The 27,135-nt window shown below is 38.4% G+C and overlaps 1 protein-coding gene across 4 annotated transcripts in view; it reads left to right on the forward strand.

The window, feature by feature from the left end:
- Positions 1-23,764, forward strand: part of METTL8 (methyltransferase 8, tRNA N3-cytidine) — a 118,399-nt gene extending 94,635 nt beyond the window's left edge. For 2 of the 4 annotated variants that reach the window (XM_020990954.2, XM_020990952.2), the window contains 5 exons: positions 9,805-9,868; positions 12,476-12,615; positions 22,221-22,327; positions 22,470-22,535; positions 23,339-23,764. In XM_020990954.2, coding sequence (XP_020846613.1) covers positions 9,805-9,868; positions 12,476-12,615; positions 22,221-22,327; positions 22,470-22,535; positions 23,339-23,532 — 571 coding nt within the window. In that variant the 3' untranslated portion in view covers positions 23,533-23,764. Of the gene's footprint in view, positions 1-9,804; positions 9,869-12,475; positions 12,616-22,220; positions 22,328-22,431; positions 22,536-23,338 lie in introns of those variants that run through there. The other 2 variants (XR_002325438.2, XM_020990956.2) reach the window with 2 other exon arrangements.
- Positions 23,765-27,135: the final 3,371 nt, after the last annotated feature.

The following is a 27,135-nucleotide window of genomic DNA, read 5'->3' on the forward strand; positions in this document are numbered from 1 at the left end:
TTTGCCAGTGTTTATGCTATGAGCTAGATTAGAAGCTTCCTGAGGGCAGGAGTCTTCTTTCATCTTTCTTTTAGTCTTCTGCAGCCTAGCACAAAATACAGTAGGTGCTTAGTAAATATTTGTTGATTGATAACTTCTAATGCCCAAGCTGATGGTTGTTTCTGTTTTCTAACCTTTCTTACATCTAATGATGATAATTTTTTAAAATGACTGAAAATCCTTTTCTCTTTAGTCTCTAACCCTTGCTTCTTGATAACTTTTTTTTCCCTGAGGATACATACCCACATATTGGGAACTGTTGTTGCCCAGTGAACTGAGATAATTAATTTATTTTCAAAGCAAGGTCAGTTTACTGCATTTCAAAGGAAGGAACAAATATATATTTTTCCCCCTTAAAAACTGAATTTTATTGCATGTGGAAAGTGGAGGATTAAAACCTTGGATTATTGTACTTATCCAGCAATTTGCAGTTACAGAATACCTTACCATAATTAGCCCTCTGAAAAGGAGAGGTCAGATCATTTTCCAAATACTATTTAATTCTTAAACCCCCTGCCAAGAGAGTGCCCAGTATCGTGGTAGATTCTAGTGATATTTACACCTGCCTGCTGGGAATAGGGCCAAGGCTGTCAGCTGGTTTCACAAAATGCCACAGAAAGTTATTGGGTGGTCACAAGTTTCAAACTTAAAACTGCTGATGCAGGAGGGAATTTATTCATTAGCCTTCATGGTAAAGTAAAAGCCTGCTTTCCCCTGGCCCTCACACTGTTCTGGTCTGCATCGTTACCTGTGTCGTGAAGACCGAGAGCAACTACCTTGCAAAACAGAAGGCAAAGGTTCATTCACTTCAGATCAGTGTAATTCCACAAACATTTATTGATCACCTTCCACATGCATGTCTGCCAGTGGTTACAGAGATACATCACAGGACCGTAGGCTTGCAGCTAAAGGGACCCTGGGGGTCGGCTCTTCCAGGGCTCTTCCTTAACAGATGAGAAACTGAGACCCAGAGACGTTAAATGACTTCCCTGGATCACACAAGTAAGAAGTAGCAGAGCTGGGACTGGAATCCAGACCCTTTGGTGCTAAAGCTAGCACTCTTTTTATAGTTCCACATCAGTGGGAAATAGGTTCTGATCTGCAGGGTAATACAGCCTAAAGAGGGAAAGTCAGGTAACAAAAAAAAATGAGGCAGGGCAAGCAAAGGGAGAAGTAATACAAGGGAAGATAATTGCAAGGGAAGAGTCGGGCAAAGTGCTGTAAGAAATATGGGGAGAAGGAGCTCAATTCTGCCTGGGTGGATGAGGAAATGTTTCTTAGGATGGCTCCCATTTGAGTTGGGCTTTGAAAGCAGATGAGGGGGTACTCCAGGAGAGATAATGAGGGTAGGCTACTCCAGCTCAGGGGATAATACAAACAGAGGCCTGGAAATAGGAGACAGCAGGACAAGAACAACAATAGTAGCACGTATGCATATATACACACGTGCATGTGTGTTATACATGTGTGTGCTATGTGCAAATGGATGTATGCATAAATGTGTCAATACCATCCATGTACATTTTAAGGTATATATGCCTTATGGCATATATTTCATATATTTTATATATACACACATACACATATATACACACAAATATGTAGTCTGTGTATCTAAAACATATTTAAATATATCACACGTGGTATGTACATTAAGGGGGGGTGTGCACACATGTACACACACACACACACACCCCTCTTAAAATTTGCAAAGCATTTTCCTTACAACAACCCTATGAGGTAGGCAAATATTATTATTCCCCACTTTAAAAAATATTTTGTCAGTCAGTAAACATATTTAAACACCTTCTGTGTGCTGGGCAACAAAATGTTTTGTAGATACATTTTGGTTTTTATACTACAAACATTCCCCAATAACCACCTGATCATATATTCCCATATTTAAAAAAAAATGTTGAAGAAATCTGTCTGATAATGGTGACCAATAAAAGAGAAGAAGGGTTTTCAGCATCAGTGCCGTGGAACCTGCATTGTTCATTACAATTTATATGAATCGTGTTGTCTTCATTTACATTATTGTAGTCATTGTATGCATTCTCTTGGTTGTGATTTCTTTGCTTCACATCATTTCATATGTGGCTTCCTACATTACTCTGAATTCTTCAAACTTGTCATCCGTTTATGTTAGAAAACTGGGGCAGTTAGATGGCACAGAGTATAGAGTGCTGGGCCTGGAGTCAGGAAGACTCATCTTCCTAAGTTCAAATCTGGCCTTGGATATTTACTAGCTGTGTGACCTTGGGCAAGTCACTTAACTCTGTCTGCCCCAGTTTCCTCATCTGTAAAATGAGCTAGAGAAGGAAATAGTAAACCACTTCCAGTATCTTTGGCAAGAAAACCCCAAATGGAGTCACAAAGAGTCAGACACTATTGAAACAACTGAACAACAAGAAGTTATGGAAATTTTCCAAGGGGGAATGAACAGTTGTTCAGCAATATTTTCAGGTGACATCTTATTAAACATGAAACTAGACCCTAAGACAATTCAGACACAATTAAAGAACTGAACAACAAAATAGTGTAACTATATGTCATAGCATTGACATACCAAGATTTGATCAGCCATTCCCCAGTCACTCCAGCACCCACTTTGTTCCCATTAGTTTTTTGTTTGTTTATAATACTGTTGTGAATATTTTGGTATATATGGGATCTTTCTTCCTATTATTGACCTCTTTAGGGTACATTTTCAGGAATGGTCGACTGGATCAAATGGTATGAGCACTTAATGATTTTTCTCAAGTGACTTCAAATTATTTTCCAGAAAGTTTGGAGCACTTCATAACCCCACCAACAGTGTATTAATATGCCTGGCTTCCCATAAACCTCTCCAATATTAACTATTTCCTTTTTTTGACTGCCTTTGCCATTTTTTTTGACCACAAGAAATATGATGGATGTGAGGTGATAATTGAAGCCATAGAGATGAATAAAATTACCAGGTAAGAAAAAAAGAGGTCCAAGGACAGAACCTTGGGTGTGTAAGGAGGGAAAGAAGGATGAGGAACCAGTAAAAGGTAGAAGAGCCAGAGAAGAAATAGTGAAGTAGAGTAGAAAGAATATACTGCAATATCACTCAAGCCAAGATAAATGACTGGTTCATCACGTCTGCCTGCAGAGAGGGTGAGGAGGATAAAGACAGAATAGTTTAGACCAGTGGGTTGCAACCTGAGGCCAGTGGAACTCTGGTTATGGAAGGCATCCACAAATTCATATGCTAATCCATAATTAAGCAAGCATGACTTTTGTTAACTGAATAAATATGTCTCAGAATATGTATTGCTATTTTTTAAACATTTAGATAAATAATCTAATACAGATTCACTTAAAAGCATTGCGGAATTCATAATAACCTTCTGTAACGTGTTTTCTTAATCCATAGTTATTGTTAATACCACTATGAATGTGGAGGCCTGTGACATTTTTTGATATTATAAAAGGGTCTTCATTCTCAAAAAGGGGTAGGTGGAGGCTTAATCTATTTAATCACTAAATATTAGAGTTGTTATATTTGAAAGTCTTCTGAGGAAGAAACTGTGTATGTGCCCTCTTGTTTGTTGTCCTTTGTATCATGCCAACCCCCCACTATTAAGTACTATTTGAATGAATTTCAGAAGATTGTGATTCTGGTAATGTTGGCCATTGAGTAAAATCTGTCCCACCAACCAAAGGCCTGGTTACCTAAGGGGTAGGAAACCAAGGACTGGAATAGATGGAGAAAATAATCTCAGCCAACTAGCATGTGGATCTCTCTTTAGTCTTAGTTTCCTTTTTTTTTTTTATAACCAGCTCCTATTCATCACACATTAACTTATTCAGCTAGATCTTATATTGAATGCAAATCCCTGGAGCTGCAGAATGAGTGTATTGTGTGTGAACATAGTATTCATCCTCCAGAAATATGTAGGTGTGTAACAGGAGCCTGATTGAGACTTTGCTAAATGCATATTTGTGCACCTATTTCATAGGATTATAGAAGCATTGATTTAGAGCTATAAGGGGCCTCAGATCATCGAGTTCAACTCACTTGTTCTATAAATGGGGAAACTGAGGCCCAAGGTCACACAAGCAGAGTGAAAATTGAACCCAGGCTTGAGCCTTGGATCCTCTGACTTTAGAAATAGTGATGGAACAGCCTCTCTTGGTAGATAAAAGACATTATGAATCTCAAAGTTTTTTATTAATAAATCTCTTTTATTATTACCTTTATAGCCTGCTCTGTGTGATTTAGGGCTCATTGCCCCAAACCTGCTTGTTGACTCCTGCCATCTGAGCCAAGCCTTATTCCTACCATTTGTCTAACCTATTTCCCCTTCCTCTAGCTAGCCACACCTCTTGCTCCTTCAAAACTTAGATCCTTGATGAAATCTTACCTAGCTAACCTCGTTTTCAGGAACCTTCCAAAAATTTGTGACCCTGGGCAAGTCACTTAACTCTGCCTCCGTTTCCTCATCTGTAAAATGAACTGGAGAAGGAAATGGCCAACCACTCCAGTATCTTTGCCAAGAAAACCCTAAATGGGGTCACAAAGAGTCAGACACAACAGAAATGGGATTGAACAACAACAAGAGATAACAAGCAGGATGAGAGAATCATGACAACAGAAATAGAGACATCTGGAAGGAGTACTAGGAGTTACTGTCTTAGCTCCCCCAGCACCTAGCCTAGTTCATTTTACTTGTCCTCTCTGGATTTTCATGCTACTGCTTCCTTGGTTCTCCTCCTGCCAGCCTGGCTACTTCTTTTCTGAATTATCATCATGGCCCATTCCTCATGGTTCTGCCCTTTTATTTTTATGTCCTTTCTCTTGGTGATCTCAGATTCTATCTCAAGATCATGAGTATTGGACATCTTGAATTGGAGAGCCTATGGGACATACAGGTAGAGATATCTAGTAGTCAGTGACAGATGTGGAACTGGACCTCAGAGGAGACTGAAGAGGGCTGGATATATAGATTTGGGAGTGATATGAGAGGAGGTGCCAGGAGGTGAGAGTCAAATCCACATGAACTGATGAGATCATCAATAAAGAGACTGCAGAGAGGAAAGGAGGGGCCAAGACAAAATCCTTAAAGATCTAAATTCTTTTGTCTTTCACTCATTTTTTTCAGTCATGTCCACTCTTCATGACCCCATTTGGGGCTTTCTTGGTTAAATGACTTGCCCAGGATCACACAGCTGGTAGGTGTCTGAGGCAGGATTTGAGCTCAATTTCTGTCTTCCTGACTTCAGGCTTGGCACTCTATCCACCTCACCATCTAACTACCCTAAATTCTATGATCCTGAGTAATTATAATCCTGATAATGATCCTGATCATTAAAATCATGGCTGACGTGTATATAGTGGTTTAAGGTTTGTAAAATAATCAGTAAACATTTATGAAGCACCTACTATGTGCCAGGTGCTGTGCTAAGTGCCAGGAATACAAAAAGAGGCAAAAGAGAGTCTCTTCTCCCAAGGAGTTTACAATTTAATGACATGGTATAATCTAGAACACTTTATGTACATCTCCTTTGAGCCTCACAAAGACTGCAATGTATTGTTACCTTCATTTTACAGGTGAAGAAACTGAGGTTCAAAAGAGGTTAAGCCCAGGGTTACACATAGCTAGTAAGTGTCAGAATTGAGATTTAAATCCAGATTTTCCTGACCCAAGTCTGGCTCTAGTTGTACAGATAATAAATGCTGTGTACATTCAGATAGAGAAGATTATTTTAGTTTTACTCCTTTGCAGATGCCCAAGAAATCCTTTTACTGCTTGCCCTGGGCTTTGGCTGAGGTTGCTTCATTCAACTGTAACCAGAGTTACTGGAATAACTAGTACTGCTTCCACTGTTGGCCATCTTCAGTTAGTCATTTGACAAACATTTATTAAGTTCCCATGACAGAAAACAAAAAACAATGTCACTGTCTTCCAGGAGTTTACTAGGAGATACAAGAAAAACACAGTTAAGTAAATACCAGATGATTTAAGGAGAGGGAGAGTACTAATAGCTGGGGAAATCAGAAAGGCTTTGTGCGCAAGATGGCACCTGAGATGCTTAAAGCTAAGAATTCTGAGAGGTGGAGATGAGGAGGGAGTGCATTCCAGTCTTAGGGAATGGCATGTGTACACAAAGGCAAAGAGATATATTGCTGAGTTTAGGGAAATGGCTTGTAAATACAGTTTGACTGGATCATATTATGTGTGAAAGAGATGATACAAAATTAGTCTGGAAAGGTACTAGATTCTTGCCCTTATTAGAAATAGGGAAGTCTTGGGGAGGAAAGGGTTTGTGGTAAGGATTATGAGTTCTGTTTTGAGATGCCAGTAGGGCAGCCAGACGAACATGTCTAGCAAACATTTAGTGATACAGTACTGGAGTTCAGGAGAGACATTGGGCTGGATCTATAGATTGGGGTATTACTTGCCAAATGCAACTCATTTTAATGAGGAGTTCATCATAGAAGAGAGCCCAGGACAGAGCTTTGAAGAAGGACCACCTAGAAATTAGACAGCCACTCAACGGCAACCCTTATCCATATCGTAGGAAGCCTGTTCAGCCATATGAGGTCATACTTGACAAAACAAAGTGTTAAATTCATTCCCATAAAAATATTCTAGTACTTGTAGGCAGAATATATAGTTACTGAAGTCATAATTAGTCATAATTTTTTACCTATTGATTACATGTCTCCACTGCCTTGAGTTAAATAGCTGTTGTATAAAATTAGCCCAGCGTAAAGGCTTTGGAGAATTTGCACAGAAGTCATTTATTTGCTCACTGCTCCAACACACCCAAGGCATTTTAGCATTTTGACGAAGAGGCTAGTTGTGAGGAGGAAAAAGAAATGCATGAACTTGTTTACAAAGCTAATGTCATACTTGATGGTACATCCATATTTTATTGGACAAGGCTGTTGCCATTAGAAGGACTATACAATATAGTCCTACAGCTGTATAGATGATACTTTGTAGCCCCCATACCCAAGAGACAAGAATCCAGATTCTAGCACTGCATGTTTGACATTGTTTTATTTTTACTGTTCATTAATTCATCAACAATTCAAATAATCAGTTAAGTGCCTCCTATATATAAGGCACTATGAAAAAATCATCCCTGCCTTCAAGAACCTTACATTCTTCTGAGTTGTTTGTAGGGTAGTTTATAGAGATATGTAAACATTCCTACATATGTAAAACAGAAGATCATTTGAGGAGAGAGAGAGAGCAGTAACAACCAGGGGATTTGCTTGGGTAACCCAGGTTGAACCTGGAAGAGAGCTAAGGCTTCTAAGAGGTGGTGGTGGGTAAAGAAAGGGTGGAACTCATGGGGGACAGTCTGTGCAAAGGGAGATGAAAGGCTAACTTGGGTTAATAGTTAAGTAAGCCAGTTTGGCTGGAGCATAAAGTATGTGAAAGGAAGTAATGTGCAGAAAGTACAGGCCTCTATACCATTTCCAGACCATCTCCAATGTCCCTTACACCACCCCACTCCTGCCTCACTCTCTTTCTCACCTTATTCTGTATGTTATCTTCCCTATTTGAAAGCAAGTTCCTTAAAGGTAGAGGCTGTTTTCTAGCTTATATTTACATCCCAAACCTGTTTCACAGGGCCTGGAACACAATAAGTGCTTAGTAAATGCTTTATCTATCTCTATGGCATGCCTCAGCAAAAGAGCACGTAAAACAACCAAACATTTCTATTCCTAAGGTTTTTTTATTATTATTTTGGGATATCAGAATAAGAAACAAGAAAAAAAAAGCTTGAGTAACTAAAGTTTTGATTATTGTTGTTAACATTATTTTTGAATATATGGCACAAATATGCACAAATATGTTTTTTTAAATATGCAACACAAAAATACATCACAAGTTGGGCTAAGGTTTTATTTAAAGTGAAGGATTTCCTCAAAGAGGTCAGAAAAGTCTCATTCATACCAAAATATTCATAATTGTGCTTTTTTGTGGTAACAGAGAATTGTAAGCAAAGTAGATGCACATTGACTGGGGCAGGTGAAATCAGCCAGTCAATCAACAAGCATTAATTAGCTGCCTTCTGTGTGCCAGGTGCTATGCTTGGCTCTGAGGATATGAGTAAGTTGTGGTGCATTAATATTAGTGGAGTATTACTGAGTTGTTAAAGAAAAAAAAAGACAAATATGAGGAATTGACAGAAACATGGGATAACTAATATGAACTGAAAAAGAATAAAGTATGCAATTCCAGGAAAACTATTCACATTAACCACAACAATGGAAATGGAGAGAACAATAAAGTAAAACTGAACCTTGTGTGATTGTAGTGATTAGTTGACCCTGGAAAAGAACTAAGAAAATGTACCTCCTTTCCTTGGTTTCAGAGGTGGGGGACAGTGGCTGTAGAGTCATGCATGTACTCTCTGCTGTGGCCAATAGGTTTGGTTTTGATAAACTGCTTTTTTCTTCCTTTTTTCATTTTTCTTCCAAGAAATGGCTGGAAGGATGGAGGGAGGAATATATTCAGAAGTGAATTGTAATATAAAAGCAAAAGGCATCTATTTTTTACAAGCATAACTTGTACCAAAAATAATAATAAAGGGTTCTACCTTGATAAAACTTTGAAAACCACTGTATTAGAAAATATTACAGGATGAGCAAATGCTGTGTGACAGGCAAGTTGTTCAGTTGTTAAAAATGCTTCAGAAATTCAGGGAAAGACAAAGTCACCGAGGGCTGGGGTGTTCTGGAAATTTTTTGTAAGAATGTTGGGACTTGAAGTTGTTGTTTGTCCTTTGTTCTGGAAGAGGACCGTGACATCAGGGAGGTGGTGCCACGACTTGCAAGTGAATTGCATTTAAGTGAGGCAGGGCTGCGCAAAGCCACAAGCCTCACTTTCTCTTCTAAAGCCATCTGGATCCAGTGGCCAGATACAGATCAGGACCACTGGAGATGGCCCAGGGTGCAGTGGGAGACCTTAGCCTTTTTAAATGAAGGCCTTTAACAGGTCTCAGTTTGACTGAGGCAACACCCATTCAGCCATTAAGGCTAGATAAGAAGTAAGATAGAGAATGGCCTCTTTTACCTTGTCAAAAAAAAAAAATCAGTCTGGCAGGGGAAGACCCTCAGAATTTGTGGCCCAAACAATGACCACTATTGTTGGCCAATCAGTGATGACCAGAGTGACTTTGGTTTAAGGCCTGATCCTTAAGAAAGAAATCTAGGTAAACCTCAAGATGTCTTTCAAAGTTTCTTGGACCTGAAGTAGTCTTTAAAGGAAGGGTTAAACTTAGATAAATGGAATACAGTGGAGAATACATTCCACCTTCAGGGAGTGGTGTGATTGAACAACTCAACCCACTGTGCTTAGCCATAAGTACATTCCTTTAATTAGAAGGGAGAGGGGAATAAATAAAAGTGAAGTTTGAAGGTTAGGTAGGAGGCCAAATTGTAAAGGGCCTTGAATGCCAGGCAGAGGGGTTTAGATCAGCCCATAAGTGGTAGAGAGCCATTGAAAGCAGTGCCAATTCAGAAGTAATGTGGGGGAAAACCCCACAGTGCTGCTATAAAAAGCACCATTATTACTATTGCTAATCGTTATTGTCACTTTTTATTGATGATAGTGATGATGATGATGCTAATGAAACCACATAAACAATAGGTCAGGGCCTGCCACACGTTATATAAGGATCCCTATTAATAAGTCATACATGCAATTTCCTCTGTGTGTAGCCTGAATATATCTATGGCAACAACATAATTAGAGTGTTCCCTTGCTTTCATAGGAATGCTCCAGAGACCTTTCTTTACTGCTGTGATTTTGCTTCTGGAGCAGTGGAGCTAGTAAAGGTATCTCTTTTATTGTCTTTATAGGTTGAGAGTACCCCTCTCCCCCTCCCCCCATCTCCATCCAAAGCCTCAAGTATTGGAATAAGATAACATCTGGCCATTTTAAGCTGAATTGTTGTTATTTCTGAGAAAAATATGGTGGCCAGCCAACTCATGAATATATTAACCCCTTACTCTCATTCAGTTTAATTGAAAAAAAAATTTAAGCACCTATTATTAGTGTTACAAATGAGAGGCAATGTAGTATAGAGCCAGCTTCAGAGTTGGGAAGACCTGGGTTCAAGTCTTGCTTCCCACACATTTTGGCCCAAGGCAGGTTCACCCTGAGTAAGCCACTCAACCTCTGAGTGGGGCAACTTTCTAAGACCATTACATTTCACAGCTGGTATTCATTTGCACTGATAGAGTGGATTTGCTCACCTGTGAACACACAGGTTCTGTACCAAAAAAAGGCACTGATGATCAAGATCTCCATGCAAAGTTAGAAAAGAAAAAAAATTATGATTCTGCTGGAGTCGGAATAGAAAGCCTGAAAACATTATCTGCAATGACTATAATAACATAAACTAAAACAACCCGAAAAGACAGCCAGGCTCTGTTTAATTGCAAAGACCATTTTTGATGCGGGTAAACAAATGAGGAAACATAACTTCCTTTCTCTTAAGAAAGAGGTGGAGTGACTACAGGTGGGAATGTCACATATCTCAAAAGAGATAATATTTGTGAAGCACTTAGCATAGTGACTGGCACATAGGTGTTACATAAATGTTAGCTTTTATTCATTATTATTGTTATCATTATTATGTGCCATCAAATTCAGTTGTTTTTACTTAACTTTTGTCAAAAAGGAAAGTGGTTTTGTGGAGTGTTAAAAATAAAAAAAAGTTTCTATAAAACATTTAAAAGCAAAGAAGGAAAGAAAAAGAAAAAAAGGCAAAGCCTTAAACAATGAATAATCAAAGCCTTTATAATCTTTCTGTTGGGGCAGAGGAAGGGGCATAGTGGGGAGAAAGGTGTTCAGATCAGTGATTTTGTGGATTTATGAGAAAGTCCTGGTGTGGGAATTCTCCCCATCATTACAGATAAGCAACTTACAGTCTTAGGGTTTTGTTTGGGGATGCTGATAGGTTGGGAGCAGCCAGTGTGCTCAGTGGAAAGAACACTGGACCTGGAGTCAGGAAGACTCATCTTTCTAAGTTTAAATCTGACCTCAAACATTTACTCACTGTATGACCCTTAACCCTATTTGCCTCAGTTTCTTATGTGTAAAATGAGCTGGAGAAGGAATGGCAAACCTCTCCAGTATTTCTGCCAAGAAAACCCCAAATGGGGTCACAGAGAGTTGGACACAATTGAAATGACTCAACAACACTGATAGGTTAAGTGGTTGTAAAGCACGGTTGTGTCAGAAGCAAGACTTTAACCTAAGTCTTCCTAATCCCAAGGCTGATCTTCTATCTGCTACCCCAGGCTTTCTGTTTACAATCATCTTTTCTTTCTTTCTTTTCTTTCTTTTTTTTTTTTTGGTGAGGCAGTTGGGGTTAAGTGACTTGCCCAGGGTCACACAGCTATTAAGTGTCAAGTATCTGGTCTGAGACCGCATTTGAACTCGGGTCCTCCTGACTACAGGACCAGTGCTCTATCCACTACAACACCTAACTGCCCCACTGTTTACAATTATCAAGGGTATGGAAAAGAGGAAGTATGGACTTGTTCACCATCCCAGATTTTTTGGGCATACCTTTTGAAGACTGAAGAAGGTAATTTTAGGAAAAATCAAAGATTAAGCACTATTTTACAAAGTAAATAATAAATATTTGAAACTTTTTATATGGGCCATATTTATAAATAGTTGCAGATAAGAATTTTGATAGCTTAATGTACATCTGTCATCCGTGAACTTAAGGAAAATTGGAATATTTGGAGCAGTTCTATAACTTTATCAGATCATAGTCATGGTGGGCAGCTTCTGTCATTGATGCCCTAAACAAGGACCAAACTTGGGCGAAATGTTAAAATCGGGGAAGCTTGTCTTTAGGGCTACTGGACTATACTTTGAATTCTCTTTCCCCTTAAAGTGTCAACTTGTAATCTGTGTATCCCATGTCTAAATATTCTCTGTCTTTCTCCTGCCCAATGATCTGATAACCTCATTCTTACAAGGGTGTAAATGACTGAGTTAATGTGACCCTTTAACCTCTGTCAGACCCTTAATACAAAAGGAATGAATCTGTTTGTGACATCTCAAACACATGGAGGATAGCATGGGAAAAGCTTGTTGAGGCTCAGGAAGAGCATCTCAGAGCCCCCCAAATCCTATCATATTGGTGGAAACCTGGCCAGTCGTTTTGTGAGGCCAGTCCTTTTCAGCGCAGAAAAGATTTCATTGTGAAGCTGAATTGACAAACATCAATTCTAATTTCCAAGTGGAAGAAACAGGAGCCCTGGCCTGTAAATCAAGTGTTTCTTAATTCTCTGAGGAAAGTTCCTCAGAAGAAATAAAAAAGATTTGACCTTTTAAATAATAGAAAACAACAAAGCAAACCCATTGAAAGTCTGCTTAATCACTTTGGCATTCTTTACCTTTCTCTTCTTCCATCATGACAGTCCCACGCGTCCTACAGCCCAGCCCAGTGCTCTGCCTTTGTTCATGATGTATGTGATGATGGCTTATCCTACCCTTTTCCAGATGGGATCCTGGATGTCATTCTCTTAGTCTTTGTGCTCTCTTCTATTCATCCTGACAGGTAAGTGAAGACTAGAGGGCAAAGCAAATATGTTAAAGCTTTTATTTTTTTATCACCAGTGGTTTTCAGGAATATCAAAGTGAAATGACAATTCTTGAATTTATTATTTAGCAGGCTACATTATGTATAACGTGCCTTCTTTTAAATGCAGCCCCCCCCCCCTTTTCAGAATTTTAGAAAGAAACTGGTCAAACTACTTCATTAGTGAGCTTTCTGTCACTGTCAAAATGAAGTGAGCATATTCTGGCAAGACACATACCTATTAAAAGTGACAGTGCTTCAAGGAAATTACAAATTCAGAAACAGCCTAATAGGCTCCCGGGGGGTAGGGGGAAGAGGAGCATGGGAACGGCAAGTTCTTGGAGATCAGAAACAAACATCCCTGGTTTAGCATCCTACCAGTGGTTTGTAAAGAGAGGCCAGTCATTCACATGGATTCACAAAGGTTGGTAGTTAGGCTTCTGGGGGGGAAAAAAAAGCAGTCAACTGTGGATTGTTTGGACTTGTCAGATTAATCCATATGGGACCTAAGGTGCCTGTTGTTCCCATCAGAGAGTTTAGCTAAACTTCCTGTTGGTATGGTTTTGGGGAACAATATTCTCTGTGAGGAAGGGAAAAAAACTCTAAAAGAACATTAGAGTTTATTACTTAGCCCCCTTTGTCACATCTCACCACATTGGGAATGTCAAGGTAAGCATGTGGGAAGTTTCTCAAGATTTTCATGACATAGAGACTGGCGTGCTTGACAGATAGCAGAGACAGTGTGCTTAGCTTGAGTCATGCTGGGCTTGGTGATCATCTTCCTTTTCCAAAGAAGCTGGAGTTTCTGGTGTGGGAAGCTTGGTCCTTTCCTACGTAGTTCCATCCCTTCTTAACTTTTTCATCAGAGATGATCACTAGTAAAAGAACAGCAAACTGAACTCAAAAACAGACTCCTGTTTAGATGTAAAAAGCCTTAAGCTTTGGAGCAGGGGAATATTTATGTGGATCTGCCAGCTACACTTTAGCCCTAAGAAACTGCTGTTTTATCACAGTTTCTGTAGATTATTTCTTTCCGTTAATCGACCTAAATGGTGACTTTTTCCAGGTGCTGGTTGGATGATTCAGTCTGTTATTTTGCCTCCCAGTATGAATAGTCAAAAGATGAAATGGAAGGATAAGGAGGAAGATTTTCTGTTCCCTGTATCAACTAGGGAGTGCTTGAATTCTAGATAATAACCAAGAAGGAATATTTGAAATTATTTTGGTCCAAATAATGATTTGGCTTGGATGTCAAAAAGCAGTTTTAAACAGATGTAATAGAAAGCTTTTTATAGTCCAGTGCACTGATTTTTTTTTTAATCAGTTTCATTCAAGTATGATATTAAGTTATTTTTGTCTTCCAGGGAGACTTTTTTTTTTGTAATGGCCATGGTCAGGGTTATTCAGGCCTCCGTGAGCAGACCTGGCCATAACAGAAGCCTGTTCATTTTAAAGGCCTAGATAATTCTACCAGGGGCAGGTAGGTGGAGTAGTGTATAGAGCACCAGGCCTGGAGTTAGGAAGACTCATCTTCCTGAGTTCAAATCTGGCCTCAGACACTTATGAGCTGTATGACCCTGGGCAAGTCACTTAACCCTGTTTACTTCAGTTTCCTCATCTGTAAGATGAGCTGGAGAAGGAAATGGCAAATCACCCGCAGTATCTCTGCCAAGAAAATAACAAATGGGGTCACAAAGAGTGAATGAAAACAAAATTCTACCAGGTTCTGAACCCTTAAGCCCAGAGAACTTGCTGTAAAACCACAGTAAGTTTCATGAGAAGAGCTTGCCACATTCATTTACTCTGTCTTTAGTTCAGAGAGATCCAGAAGCAGAACAGTGATTACAAGTGGACTAGGAGAGATGGAGACAAGGAAAATGAAATGTTTCTTTCTTTTCTCCTAGAACCAGTTCTGGGACTTCATTGCTAATTAAAACGAAAATAAATTCTGCTCATCTTTATTCACAGTCCTAGGTCTTGCTCAGTTCATTTCAATTAAACAAACAGTTTTTAAATGCTTACTGTGTGCAAGGCACTGGGCATACTAAGATGAAAATGTGGTACTCCCTGTACTCACAGAGTTTACATTCTACTGGGGGCAAGTGGGTAAGCTCAAAGTCATGTTCAGTAATTTCAAGAGGGAGACCGTACAGATAAAGTTAAAGTCAGGAAGGCCTCTTGTAGGAGGTGGTGCCTGAGCTGTGCTCTGAAGGGTACTTCTTGCAAAGTCTGGAATCCACACTAATGGGTACTGAAGACTGATGGAAGCTTTGGAAAAATGGATAAATATTGGAGTGTTAGCTGAACTTGTTTGGACTAGTTTGGTTTTCATTGTAGTTCTGTATGATGTTTTTAATCAATAACTTCATGCATCATATTTTTCTAACATATAACCTCCTAAGAGTGAAGTGGTGTTTTAAAATGTTAGGCATGTTTTTTCTAAAAACCAAAATTATCATTATAAGAGACTTGTGGAAAACCATACAATTTGAAAATAGTCTATAATAGAATAAGGCAATCCAGAAAACCCTTTCCTTCTAACCTTACACATACTAAAGTCCCTTCCTCCCCCATCCCTGCATTTTTTTTTAAAAAAAGAACAAATACCACATAACTCTTTGCTTAAAATCCATAAAACTCTTCACTTAACTCTGCTGTTCCAGCCATAGCCCTCTGTCTCTTTTGTGTTTCATAGTTAATTTCTCAAATAGAATACAGTTGAGCTCAACAACTCAGATGCAGATAATTCTTCAGTTCTATATCTCCAATCCCATCCTAACAATCTCTTTCCCGTCTTATAACTTCTGAACATCATCTGAAGCTTAACCACAAATTGAATTCATTAACATACCGAGACAAGAATTTCAAATATGCAGGCCACATATTGAAATTCACCACTTGGGTACTCAGAAAATCACAGAATTTTAGAGTTGGAAAGGCACCTTAAGGGCCATCTAATTCAACCAGTACCCAAAAAAGAAATCCCCACTATAATATAAATAACAAGTGGTCTGTCCAGCCTCTATTTAAAAGATGATTGGTGAAGTCTTTGCTCTCCATCCTGAAATCAATCTGTAGAACTAGGGACCATCAGTAAGAACATTTTTTGCTGATTTGAGAAACACAGAATGTTGAAGATAGAAGATACCTTAGAGATGATCTAGGCCATCCCCATCATTTTACAGGCCCAGAGAATTTAAGTGCCTTGCTCATGGCCAAACAGCAGTTACCAATATAGTTTGATTATAATCTGAACATAATGTCTTCCAATTTAGAAATCCTGTCTACTATACATACATGGTATTACAGTTTTAATTGGCAAGGTATCAGTTAAAGAGTAAGTAATATCTCTTAGTAATTAATGTCCAAACTGTTTTGATAAAGATAAGAATTTATACCATAAAAAAAATCAGATAATATTTCATGGATTTGTTTACCCAGGACAAAGTAAACCAGGTAAACAGTGGAATTCATTCCTAGTGTTGAATGTCTCTTTAGCCCAAAAGGAAGCTAAATCAAGGATAACTTGATTTTTAACCTTTCTTTGGGATTTTAGAATTTTCTTTTTTTGCATTGTATGCTAAAATCACAACATCAATTTCACCCTACAGTATTTTAGACTGGGTAATGTTGAAATCATTTGTACCAGCATAGTATCCTAATTTTTCATATGAGTCTAGGAGGCTGGACCCAGCCCTGTGGCAAGGTAACTTGGTCATGCAAAGTTATCAAGGAAAAGGAATGGTATACTAGCTACAAGTAACTTGTTTGCCTCCCTTAGACTTGTTTTTAGTGGTGTGATAGTTGTGATGTTAGCCTACCCCTCAGAGCAAAATACATAGTGGAAATCAATCAGTGAACATGTATTAAATATCTGCTATGTGCTAGGCACTGTGCTAGGCCTGCATATACAGAGCTGAAAGTTAAATAGCTGTTGCCCTCACTGACTGACATTCCTATTGAAAGAACTGAGTAAGAATCAGAAAACTGGCATTCCAGTTCCAGTTCTGCCACTATATATCTGCCATATAACTTTGAACAAGTCACCCCACTTCTTTTGGGCCTGGATTTCCTCATCTATAAAATGGGTATAATAATACCTTCCCCATTTGATTTACAAGGTTCTTCTGACGATTCCAAAGGAGTCATGATAAAAAATACTATCCTTCTCCAGAGAGAGAACTGATGACAAGAGTAAAGATGAAAGTATAATTTTTTAGTTTATTTTTCTTGTTTTTTTAAAAAAACATGGTTAATATGGAAACGTGTTGCATGATTTCACATGTATAAGTGATGTACTGCTTGCCTTCTTAATGGGTGGGGAAAGGGAGAGGAGAATTTGGAATTCAAAAAAATTTTTAATGTTAAAAATAAATAATTTTTTAAGAAAATAAAGAGTGGAAGCCCTGAGGGGCAGTATCATTTCTGGCCCCAAGGGATCAGGGACCCCGAGAAACAGTATCATTTCTGGGCCTAAAGGAGGAGGGTCCCTGAGAGCAACATTGATTGTAATCCCAAGGGATCAGGGGCCCAGGACCAGAGTGATGACCAAGAGAGTAGTGACCACACCTCTCCCCAGATCACATCACCTTAGAAGCACTAAAAACTTCCAGACATCCACAACTAGCTCTGAAAATAGCACTTTGAAAAGACCTGAAGCTTGAGACAATGCCCCTCCACCTTCCCTCATTCCAGGAACAGAGCTCAACATTAACATAAAGTTAACATAAAGTTCCAAATCAAGAAATAGGGTGGGAAAATGAGCAAACAAAAACAAAAGAACCTGACCATAATGGAAGGTCAAGACAAACTCAGAAGAAGACAGCAAAGTAAAAAAAAAAACTACAAGCAAAATCTCAAAGAAAAATGGAAACGACATAAGCCCAATAAAAGGGGCAGCTAGGCAGCACAGTGGATATAACACTGGCCCTGAAGTCAAGAGGACCTGAGTCCAAACTGGCCTCAGCAATTTACTAGCTGTGTGACTCTGGGAAAGTCACTTAACCCCTATTACGTCCCCCTGAAAAAACAAATAAGAGCAGTAGAGGAAAAATTAGGCAAAGAAATGAAAGCAAAAGAAGAAAATTATAAAAAGACATTTAACAGCCTGGGAAAAGAGGCACAAAAAATACTGAAGAAAACAATACCTTAAAAAAACAGAGTTAGCACAGTGAATAGAGCTCTGGCCTTGGAGTCAGGAGGGCCTGAGTTCAAATCCAGCCTCAGACACTTAACACTTAACTAGCTGTGTGACCCTGGGTACTTAACCCCTATTGCCTCACCAAAAAGCAAAAACAAAAAACAAACAAAAAAACCAAAAACAGAATTGGCCAAATGGAAGAAGAGGTACAAAACATAACTGAAGAAAATATATTGGACAAGTGGAAGCTAATGACTCCATGAGACATCAAGAAACAATCAAAGTTAAAAGAATGAAAAAAAAATAGAAGAAAATGTGAGATATTTCATCGGAAAAACACCTGACCTGGAAAACAGATCAAGGAGAGATAATTTAAGAATTATTAGATTGCCTGAAAGCCATGATCAAAGAAAGAGCCTGGACATCATATTTCAAGACATTATCAAGGAAAACTGCCCTGATATCCTAGAACCAGAAGGTAAAATAGAGATTGAAAGAGTCCACTGATCACCTCCTAAAAGAGCTCCCAAAACAAAAACTCTGTGAATATTATAGCCAAATTCCAGAACTCTTAAAGAAAAAATACTTCCGGTAGCCAAAAAGAAACCATTTAAATACTGTGGGGCCACAGTCAGGATCACACAAGATTCAGCGGCTACTATGTTAAATGAGTAGAGGGCATGGAATATGATAGTCTGGAAGGCAAAAGAGCTGGGATTACAACCAAAAATAACCTTCTCAGCAAAACTGAGTATCATCCTTCAAGGGAAGAAAGAGATATTTAATGAAATAGAGGAATTTCAAGCATTCTTGATGAAAAGACCAGAAGTGAGTAGAAATTTTTACTTTGAAATGCAAGACTCAAGAAAAGGATAAAAAGGTAAACATAAAAGAGAAATCATAAGAGATTCAATGAGGTTAAACTGTTTACCCTTCTATTTGGGAAGGTGATACGTATATCTTCTAAGAACTGTTTCATTATTAAGGCAGTTAGAAGGATTCTATGTAGAAAGAGGGTGCAGGAGTGAGTTGATTATGTTCCAGATTTCAAACTATACTATAAAGCAGTAATCATCAAAACAAATATGGTACTGGCTAAAAAATTGAGTTGTGGATCGGTGGAATAGGTTAGGTACACGATATACAATAATGAATTACCATAATAATCTAGTTTTGATAAATACAAAGATCCAAGCTTTTGGGGTAAGAACTCACTATTTGACAAAAATTGCTGGGAACACTAGATAGCAGTTTGGCTAAAACTAGGCATACCATATACAAAGAGTCAAAATAGATAAGTAATTTACACGTAAAGGGTGATATCATAAGTAAAGTGGAGAAGCATGGAAAAATGTACCTGTCAGATATGTGGATATGGGAAGAGTTTATGACCAAACAAGAGATGGAGAGGATTACAGGAAGTAAAATAGGTAATTTTGGTTACATTAAATTAAAAAGCTTTTGCTCAAACAAAATGAATGCAGCCAAAATTAAAAGGAAAACAGGAAACTGGGGGGAAAATTTATAACAGGTTTCTGTGATAAAGGTTTTATTTCTCAAATATGTAAGGAATTGAGTCGAATTTATAGAAATAAGAGCCACTCTTCAATTGATAAATGGTTAGAGGATATGAACAGGCAGTTTTCAGAAGAAGAAATCAAAGCTATCGATAGTCACATAAAACAATGCTCTCACTACTGATTACAGAAATGCAAATTAAAACAACTCTAATATACCGCTTAATACTTATCTGATTGGCTACCATGACAAAAGGAAGATGACAAATGTTGGAGGGTATGTGGGAAAAATCGGGATATTAATGCACTGTTAATGGAGTTGTGAACTAGTCCAGCCATTCTGGAGAACAATTTGGAGCCATGCCCAAAGGATTGTAAAATTGTGCGTATACCCTTTGACTCAGCAATACTACCACTACCACCCAAAGAGGTCAAAGAAAAGAGAAAAGTACCTATATGTACAAAAATATTTATAACAGCCCTTTTTGTGATGGCAAAGAATTGGAAATTAAGAGGATGCCCATCAATTGGAGGATGGCTGGACAAGTTGTATGTGATTGTGATGGAATGCTGTTGTGCTATAAGAAATGTTGAGCAGGATGGTTACAGAAAAATCTGGGAAGACTTATATGAACTCATGCAAAGTGAAGTGAGCAGAGCCAGAAGAACATATATACACAGTAACAGCAGTATTTAAGGATAATCAACTGTAAAGATTAGCTACCCTGATCAAGGGAGTGATCCAAGACAGTCCAAAGGACCCATGATGAAAAATGCTATCCCCTTCAGAGAAAGAACTGATTATCTCTGAATGCAGATTGAAGCAGGCTTTTTAACATTGTTTTTATTGTTTTATTTGTTTTGTGTTTTCATCTGCAATATGGCTGATATGGAAATATGTTTTGCATGACTTCACATGTATAATCAGTATCAAATTGCTTTCCTTCTCAAGGGGAAGGAAGGATGAGAGGAAGGGACAGAATTTGGAACTCAAAATTTTAAAAATAATTGTTAAAAAAATTACATGTAATTGGGAAACATTTAATGAAATGAAATAATTTTTAAAAGAAAATCATAAAACAGGAGCAATCACAAGACAGCCTTGACTAATTGTCCAATAAATTCTATAGTACTTCTAAGGATTGAGAGATCACCCAGGGCTAGGGTAGTCTGAGTATGAAGGATCTGAGGTGAGTCTCAAGGGATTAGGGTTGGATAGGTGGAGAAGAGGATAGCATTGTAAATGAGGGAAATGGAGTAAGCTAAGGCAGTAAAGAAAGGAATGTGACAGGTGTGTACTGCGTAGAGTGAGTAGACCAGGCCTGTTAGAAATGAGGTTTCGCATGGGGGAGCACTGAAATTTAGACTTACAAAGGTGTGCTGAGGTCAGATTGTGGATGATCCTGAATACCAGGATAAGGAGGTTATATTATATCTTGCTAATTAATAATGGGCAGCTAAGTGGCACAATGGATGGAGTGCCAAACCTGGAGTCAGGAAGACTTATCTTCCTGAGTTTGAATCTGGCCTCAGACACTGAACTAGTGACCCTGGACAAATCATTTAACCCTGTTTGCCTCAGTTTTCTCATCTGTAAAATGAGCTAGAGAAAGAAATGACAAACCGCTCTAATATCTTTGCCAAGAAAACCCTAAATGGTGTCACAGAGAGTTGCACATGACTGAAACAACTGAACAACATCAAAACAACAAAAATGAATAACCAATCATTGAAATTATTGAGGTGGGGATCAATGTGACGATAATAGCATTTGTGAAGATTGATGTGACCATATCACGCAGGATGGTTTAGCACAGGAAGAATATGGAATTAGAGATACTATGTTAGAAGTTTGTTGTTGCTCCTGTTCAAGCATGGGATGGTAAAGACCTAAGTGAAGGAGATGTCAGTGGAAGTGGAAAGAAAAAGATAGGCTCAGAGAAAGCGTGAAGAAGGAAGAACCTAAAAAACAATAAAAAAGAAGAACCTGTAGGATTTGGTGATCACTTGGGTATGGGACAGCAAGAAAGAGAGAGGAGATGGCAAGTTACAGCCTTTCTGGGCCTCAGTTTCCTAATCTTGAGAATGAAGGATGGCCCCTTCAAACTTCAGATGTATGTTCCTGGTACCCATCTGACCTCCAAGATTTTGAGCTTGGGTGACTGATGATACAGTTTGTCGATAACAATAAGGAAATCATGGGTGGGTAGGAAAGTCATTTTGAAGGAAAGATGAGCTTGGTTTGAGACCAAGGATTCTTAACCTTTTGTGCATCATGGACCCCTTTGATTAGTGAAATCTATGGACTTCTCTCAGAAGATTATTTTTAAATGCATAAGGATTTTGAAGAAAACTAATTATATTGAGATATATTAATCAAAAATGGGGGGAAAACCCCAAAGACCCTAAGTTCACAAGCCCCATGGAAAGAAGCCCTGATTTAGATATTTTAGGTATGAGATAACGGTGGCATGGTTACATTCTCTACTTTGTAAGAGATTTTGCAAGCAGAAGCACCCTGCAGTTTTTCTCTTTCCCTGCCCTGCAGCCAATTAATTTTGCTGTGGTTATTGTGGGTATCTATGTGATTTCTCAGTACAGCTTTGTTAGACATTCTGTAGAAACCTCTATGAAGCCACCAAATAGCTCTGGTCACTTGGGTGGTCTCTTTAGACACTGTAGGCTTCTTTGTCGCCAGTTAAATTTCCTTTGAACCTGGTTATTTCATATACATGAATCTTGCCTTCCTTCTTGGTGAAAGCAGTTTTTGTTCTCATTCTTGATCATGTTTGTTGTTTATTTTCCTGTGGCCTTATAATGAGCTTGATGACAGGCTTTTCATGTTTTGACTTCAAAAGATGAAGGTTCACCCTAGCAGAGAAAAAAAAAGGCAAAATTGAATAGGGCATCATGCTTTGTCTTTAAAGGATGCAAGGCGTTGTAAACAGATTGTCCAAGTTATTGAAACCTGGAGGAATGTTGTTATTTCGGGACCACGGAAGATATGATCTCACTCAACTTCGTTTCAAAAAAGGTACAATGAGATCATTTTTTGTTACCTTGGTGATTTTGTATGTTTGTGTCTTAAAGAATGTTTACCTTGATTTTACTAATTTTTATCTTCTGCTTTTCAAATAGGAATTTTAATTTCCCCTTTTCGTAACTATCTTCTGTAGGATGCTGTTTGTCTGAAAACTTTTACGTTCGAGGAGATGGTACCAGGGCATATTTCTTTACAAAAGGTAGGAGTTACATTCTGGAGAACAAAATTGGTTGGAAAACATAATCCTTAGTTTCTGTTTGTGGGAAGAAAAATTCATAAGCAGTAGTATCATATAAGTATTATAATGTCAAATAATTGATTAAAGTTACTTTCCAATGCTTCTAAATGTTGTACTTGGGAATTTAAATTGAAAGGTTTAAAAAAAAAGTATTTTAAAATCTTTTTTCCCAAGAGAAATCAACCCACTGGCCTTGTTATTTTATCATAGTATATCACCTGCCAAATGAAGTGCATCCCTCCACAGTGGACGTTGTTAGCATGGAGCAGAAAAGAATTGATGACAACTGTAGAGCCAATTGAGAGAGTTTTAGTCATATGAGTCCCATAGTAAATGACTTGTCTCTTATCAATTTTTCATTCTAAAGTACATTTTTGACAGTGATGGGTACTAAATGAGCCTTGTATTCAAGGATTTTCCCCAGTCTTATGTAAACACATTTACATTGTGGCATACTTAGGCCCTTTTATTAACAAGGGGAAACTCTGAAAAGGAACATCTGTTAAAACATCAAAAACAGTAACCACTGTAGTTCCTATCCTTACTCTGTGTGCTATATCATACCTCCTTATTATATTGTATTAATAAATAATAAAATGTGTTTTTCTTAAGGCTCTCATCCCCATTTGTATCCTAGAGGGGTGTTTTGTGAGAAGTTCTGTTAAAGGATAAAAATCTGGATAGTTAACTGAAGCAGTGATGTGTGACTGTTTTCTTGTTCTTAATCTCTTGTCATCCTTTTGCTTTTCATTTTTGTGTCACAGGGGAAGTCCACAATATGTTCCATCAGGCTGGGTTGGATGAAAAGCAGAATCTGGTTGACCGGCGTTTACAAGTTAATAGGAAAGAAAAAGTGAAAATGTATCGAGTGTGGGTACAGGGCAAGTTTCAGAAACCATTGCATTCATTTCATCATAATGACCCTGACGATCTCATTTTTGGGGTTTCTGCTGGTTGAAAGCATACTCTCTCTCTGTATAAATCAAGATCACCCCATGCAAAGGTCTCTTCAAAAATTATTCCTGAAAGAGCAATTAGAAGCTAGAATTGAATATCCATGTCTGACTCTTTTGTCATGGGTGAGGCCTCCCATTAGGCTTATACAGACATACACATATTAGGTGATATGGAAGGATCCACTGTATTTGATGGGTTTTTTAAAAAAATCAATAAATGTGAATTGTTTGTTACTTCTAACCTCTCATGTTTCTTTGAAAACGGTTAAAAAAACAAAATACTATCTATTCAGCTTATTGCAGTAATTGAGATCACTTGAAAAAAACAATAGCCTGCCTATTTTAAAAAGTGGAAACAATCATCTGCTTTATTTATACCATTGGGTTCAGTAATCAGTTCACAAACGTATTCTAGCTGTGCTCAGTTGTCATCTGTCACCAAATAGGCAGCATATCTGTTTCCAGGGAAATTCAGGAAAAGCCCAAGTTTTTGCTCAAGCTATTTTTTCTCTCCTAGTTCAGACTATCTGGAATAGATTTTGACTTTTTCTTTCCTTTCCTGTATATCTGCTATTTTGCTCTTGTGACAGTGGCCCATTCTCAGTATTTTTTCTAAGTATCACCAGGTACACAGATTGTTGAGAGTTTTCTGTAAAACGGATTTAATACTTATGAAGATGTTAAAATTAGAAGAATTAAAAATTTCAGCATATAAAAATAGAATTAATTACATATTCTTCCCATACATATTCATTCTGCTGTGGGGCATGCAAATGAAATTAAAGGCCCTGCCCACAAGGAGTTTGTAGTCTGATTAGGAGTGACAAGATAGAGAGATGGGAAAGGATGAAGTGACAGCATTTAGACTAAGTATGAAAATTGGTGTTAAGCGCTGTAAGAACTCACGTGGTCTGGAATGGTTAGGGAGAGACCCGAACTAGACCTCAAAAGCTACTTAATACTTGGAGAAGAGGCAAGGATAAAAGGGGGCGGGGTGAATTTCAGCACGAACAGTACGATTGGATTGGCTCAGGTGAAGTTAAGGGGTTTGTGTCAGGTAATATCGAGAGATGAAGTTGGAAAAGACCTCTGTAACAATCTAGTCCAAAGCTGGGGAACCTGCAGCCTCGAGGCCACGTATGGCCCTTCAACCGAATCCGAACTTCACAGAATAAATCCCCCTAATAAAGGTCTGTATTCTAGTCCAACTCTCATATTTTACAGTTAAGGAAACAAGGCCCCAAAAGGTTGTGACTTTTCAAATCACACAGCCCATAAGTATTAGAGATAGGATTTGAAACAGCCCTCTTGCCCTAGCATTACTGCTGCCTGCTCTTTCCAAATAGATTGGAGCCAGATGTCGGAAGACCTTGAAGCTAAGATGTCCAGATTTTATCCTATAGGCAGCTCTGAGGCATTGAAGATTTTTGAGCTGAGGAGAAACAGGATGGAAAGGGTTCTTTAGAAAGATGAATCTGGCAGTGATATGCAGGATAGGTTGAGTAGTGGAAAGATTGTACATGAAATGAGGACAGCCTTAACTGGGTTGGTGGCATGTGTCAATAGCAGTATTAAGGTTACTGTTTAAGCATGTATAAATCAGTAGATGTAAAAGCCAAGATTTGCATCAGAATCTTAACTCATCTACATTTCCCATAATTAAAGTGTACATTTAAAAGCCAAACTGGTAATTGAAAGTATTCCATATAGCACGGGCAATTTGGATAAGTTGATGTTGCTATGGGAACCCGAGCACAACCTACTTCTTGTGTTTCAATTTAAAAATCGTGGCCCAAGGTGGTTAAAAAACAACAGAAGGTAAAATTATGCTCACATCTTCACACATGGAAATTGTACTGTCTGCAAGTTCTAAATAGCAGGTTCAAGCCAGCCACTTGACAGGCACAGTCAAATCCAGCCTTGTGTCTTTGTACAGTGTGTTATAGCATATACATTGACCTTTTGAAGCTTTAAAAATGTCAACCAAATTGAGCCCAGCTCATTGCCAGAGTTCCAAGCTGGGCTTCCTCTGGCTTCTGGCCAGTGCTGCTTTTCTACCCTTTATGGATTGTCACCAGAGCCACTTATGCCTGTGTGTCCTGCCTCCCTATTCTTTCCCCCAGTCAATCTGTGTCCCTTCACCTGTCTTCCTGAATCACACCCCTGTGCAGGAGAAGCTACTTGGGTAAAGTGAGTTATAGCAGAGAAAGAAAGGAATGGGTATCATCCAGAGCCTCCAATTCAATCCAACAATGATTTTACCAGGTGTCTATGTGCCCAGCACTGTGTTAAGTAATGAGGATGCAAAGACAAATAGTAAATAGTATTTTTCCTCACGACCATGCCTAGAAAGTCATGGGAAGACAGGAGGATTTCTGTATCACCAGCTTAGAATGACCTTTTAAGTGTTTCATAACTGTGTGGAATCCTTATTTAACACCCTCCCGTGTGCTCGTTTTTTCCTGGTTCAGGTTCACAAAGCCAGTAACGATGGGGATGGAGTGTGAGATGTGAGAGTTTATCTGCTTTTGAGTGAATTGAACTTCAAAAAGCTCCCATTTTCTCATTAACCAGAAAAGTATACTTGTTTACGTTCTCATAATACAGAAGCAACTAAACATTTTATTTGAAATTTTCTCCCTATTCTATTCATTTAAAAAAAGACAAAACTAAATTAAATTGATTCTGGGCAGTAACAAAATGTGGAAAGTTTCAAGCTAAATGAGAAATAGTTCAAAAAGTAAGAAAGTCACTATAGCTGTTTCTATTATTAGCCGTTTTACATTTGCTATGACACATCTGTGGAACTGAAACACTCAGTTAATGATGACTTCAGAGAACTTGCCTGTTTTGTTTGCCCCAGCCTCTTGAGATGTCTGCCATGTTCCTCATTTGTGCAATCATTTTATGTACCCCAGTTTCCAACATCTGGTAATTTAAATGCTTCATGTTCCAGTCCAGATGTGGAAATTGGTCCATTTGCAGATAGATGCTCGACTGGGGAACAGCATTTAGAGCCATTCTGAAGCATTTGGGTTGTTAAACTTTAGGTAAGCTAGATAAACACCTGCCTGAGAACTAACTCTAACATTTCTGTGGCTTTCTAATGCAAACCTAAGTTGTGAAAGGCTGAATCTCTCACAAGTTTTGCTTTTTATTGGTCTTCATTTTATGTTGTGTTTCCCACAATTTTGCAGGTGATTTTCAAAGAGCATTGACCTTTCCCTTTTTTGCTTTTTCTTAAGTTTCATTGATGCCATTTGTTTTTATATAAAAGTCATTTCCATGACATACTACTCTCCCCTCAAAACTGCCTGCCTTCCCTTGTAACAAAAGTTAAGTAAAACCAAGTTTCCACCACATCTGACCCAGTTTGACAAGGTATGTGATATTCTGTACCCACAGTTCTCTACCCCTCCAACTGAGGGACCTCTCCCTTATTTCTAAGTGAACCTGAATGCTTTCCTGCTTTTAGACAGAGTTTGTTAGCCTATTTGCAAATAAGCGTAGAGCTCATCTGCAAATAGTTGTATGATATTTGCCTCATAGGTTTGGGTTTATTAACTTATAGTTAGCTTATGTATATCTGTATGCTTTCCCTGCAC

This window comes from Phascolarctos cinereus, unplaced genomic scaffold, assembly GCF_003287225.1.
Source record: "Phascolarctos cinereus isolate Bilbo 61053 unplaced genomic scaffold, phaCin_HiC Scaffold_726;HRSCAF=1367, whole genome shotgun sequence".
NCBI lineage: Eukaryota > Metazoa > Chordata > Mammalia > Diprotodontia > Phascolarctidae > Phascolarctos > Phascolarctos cinereus.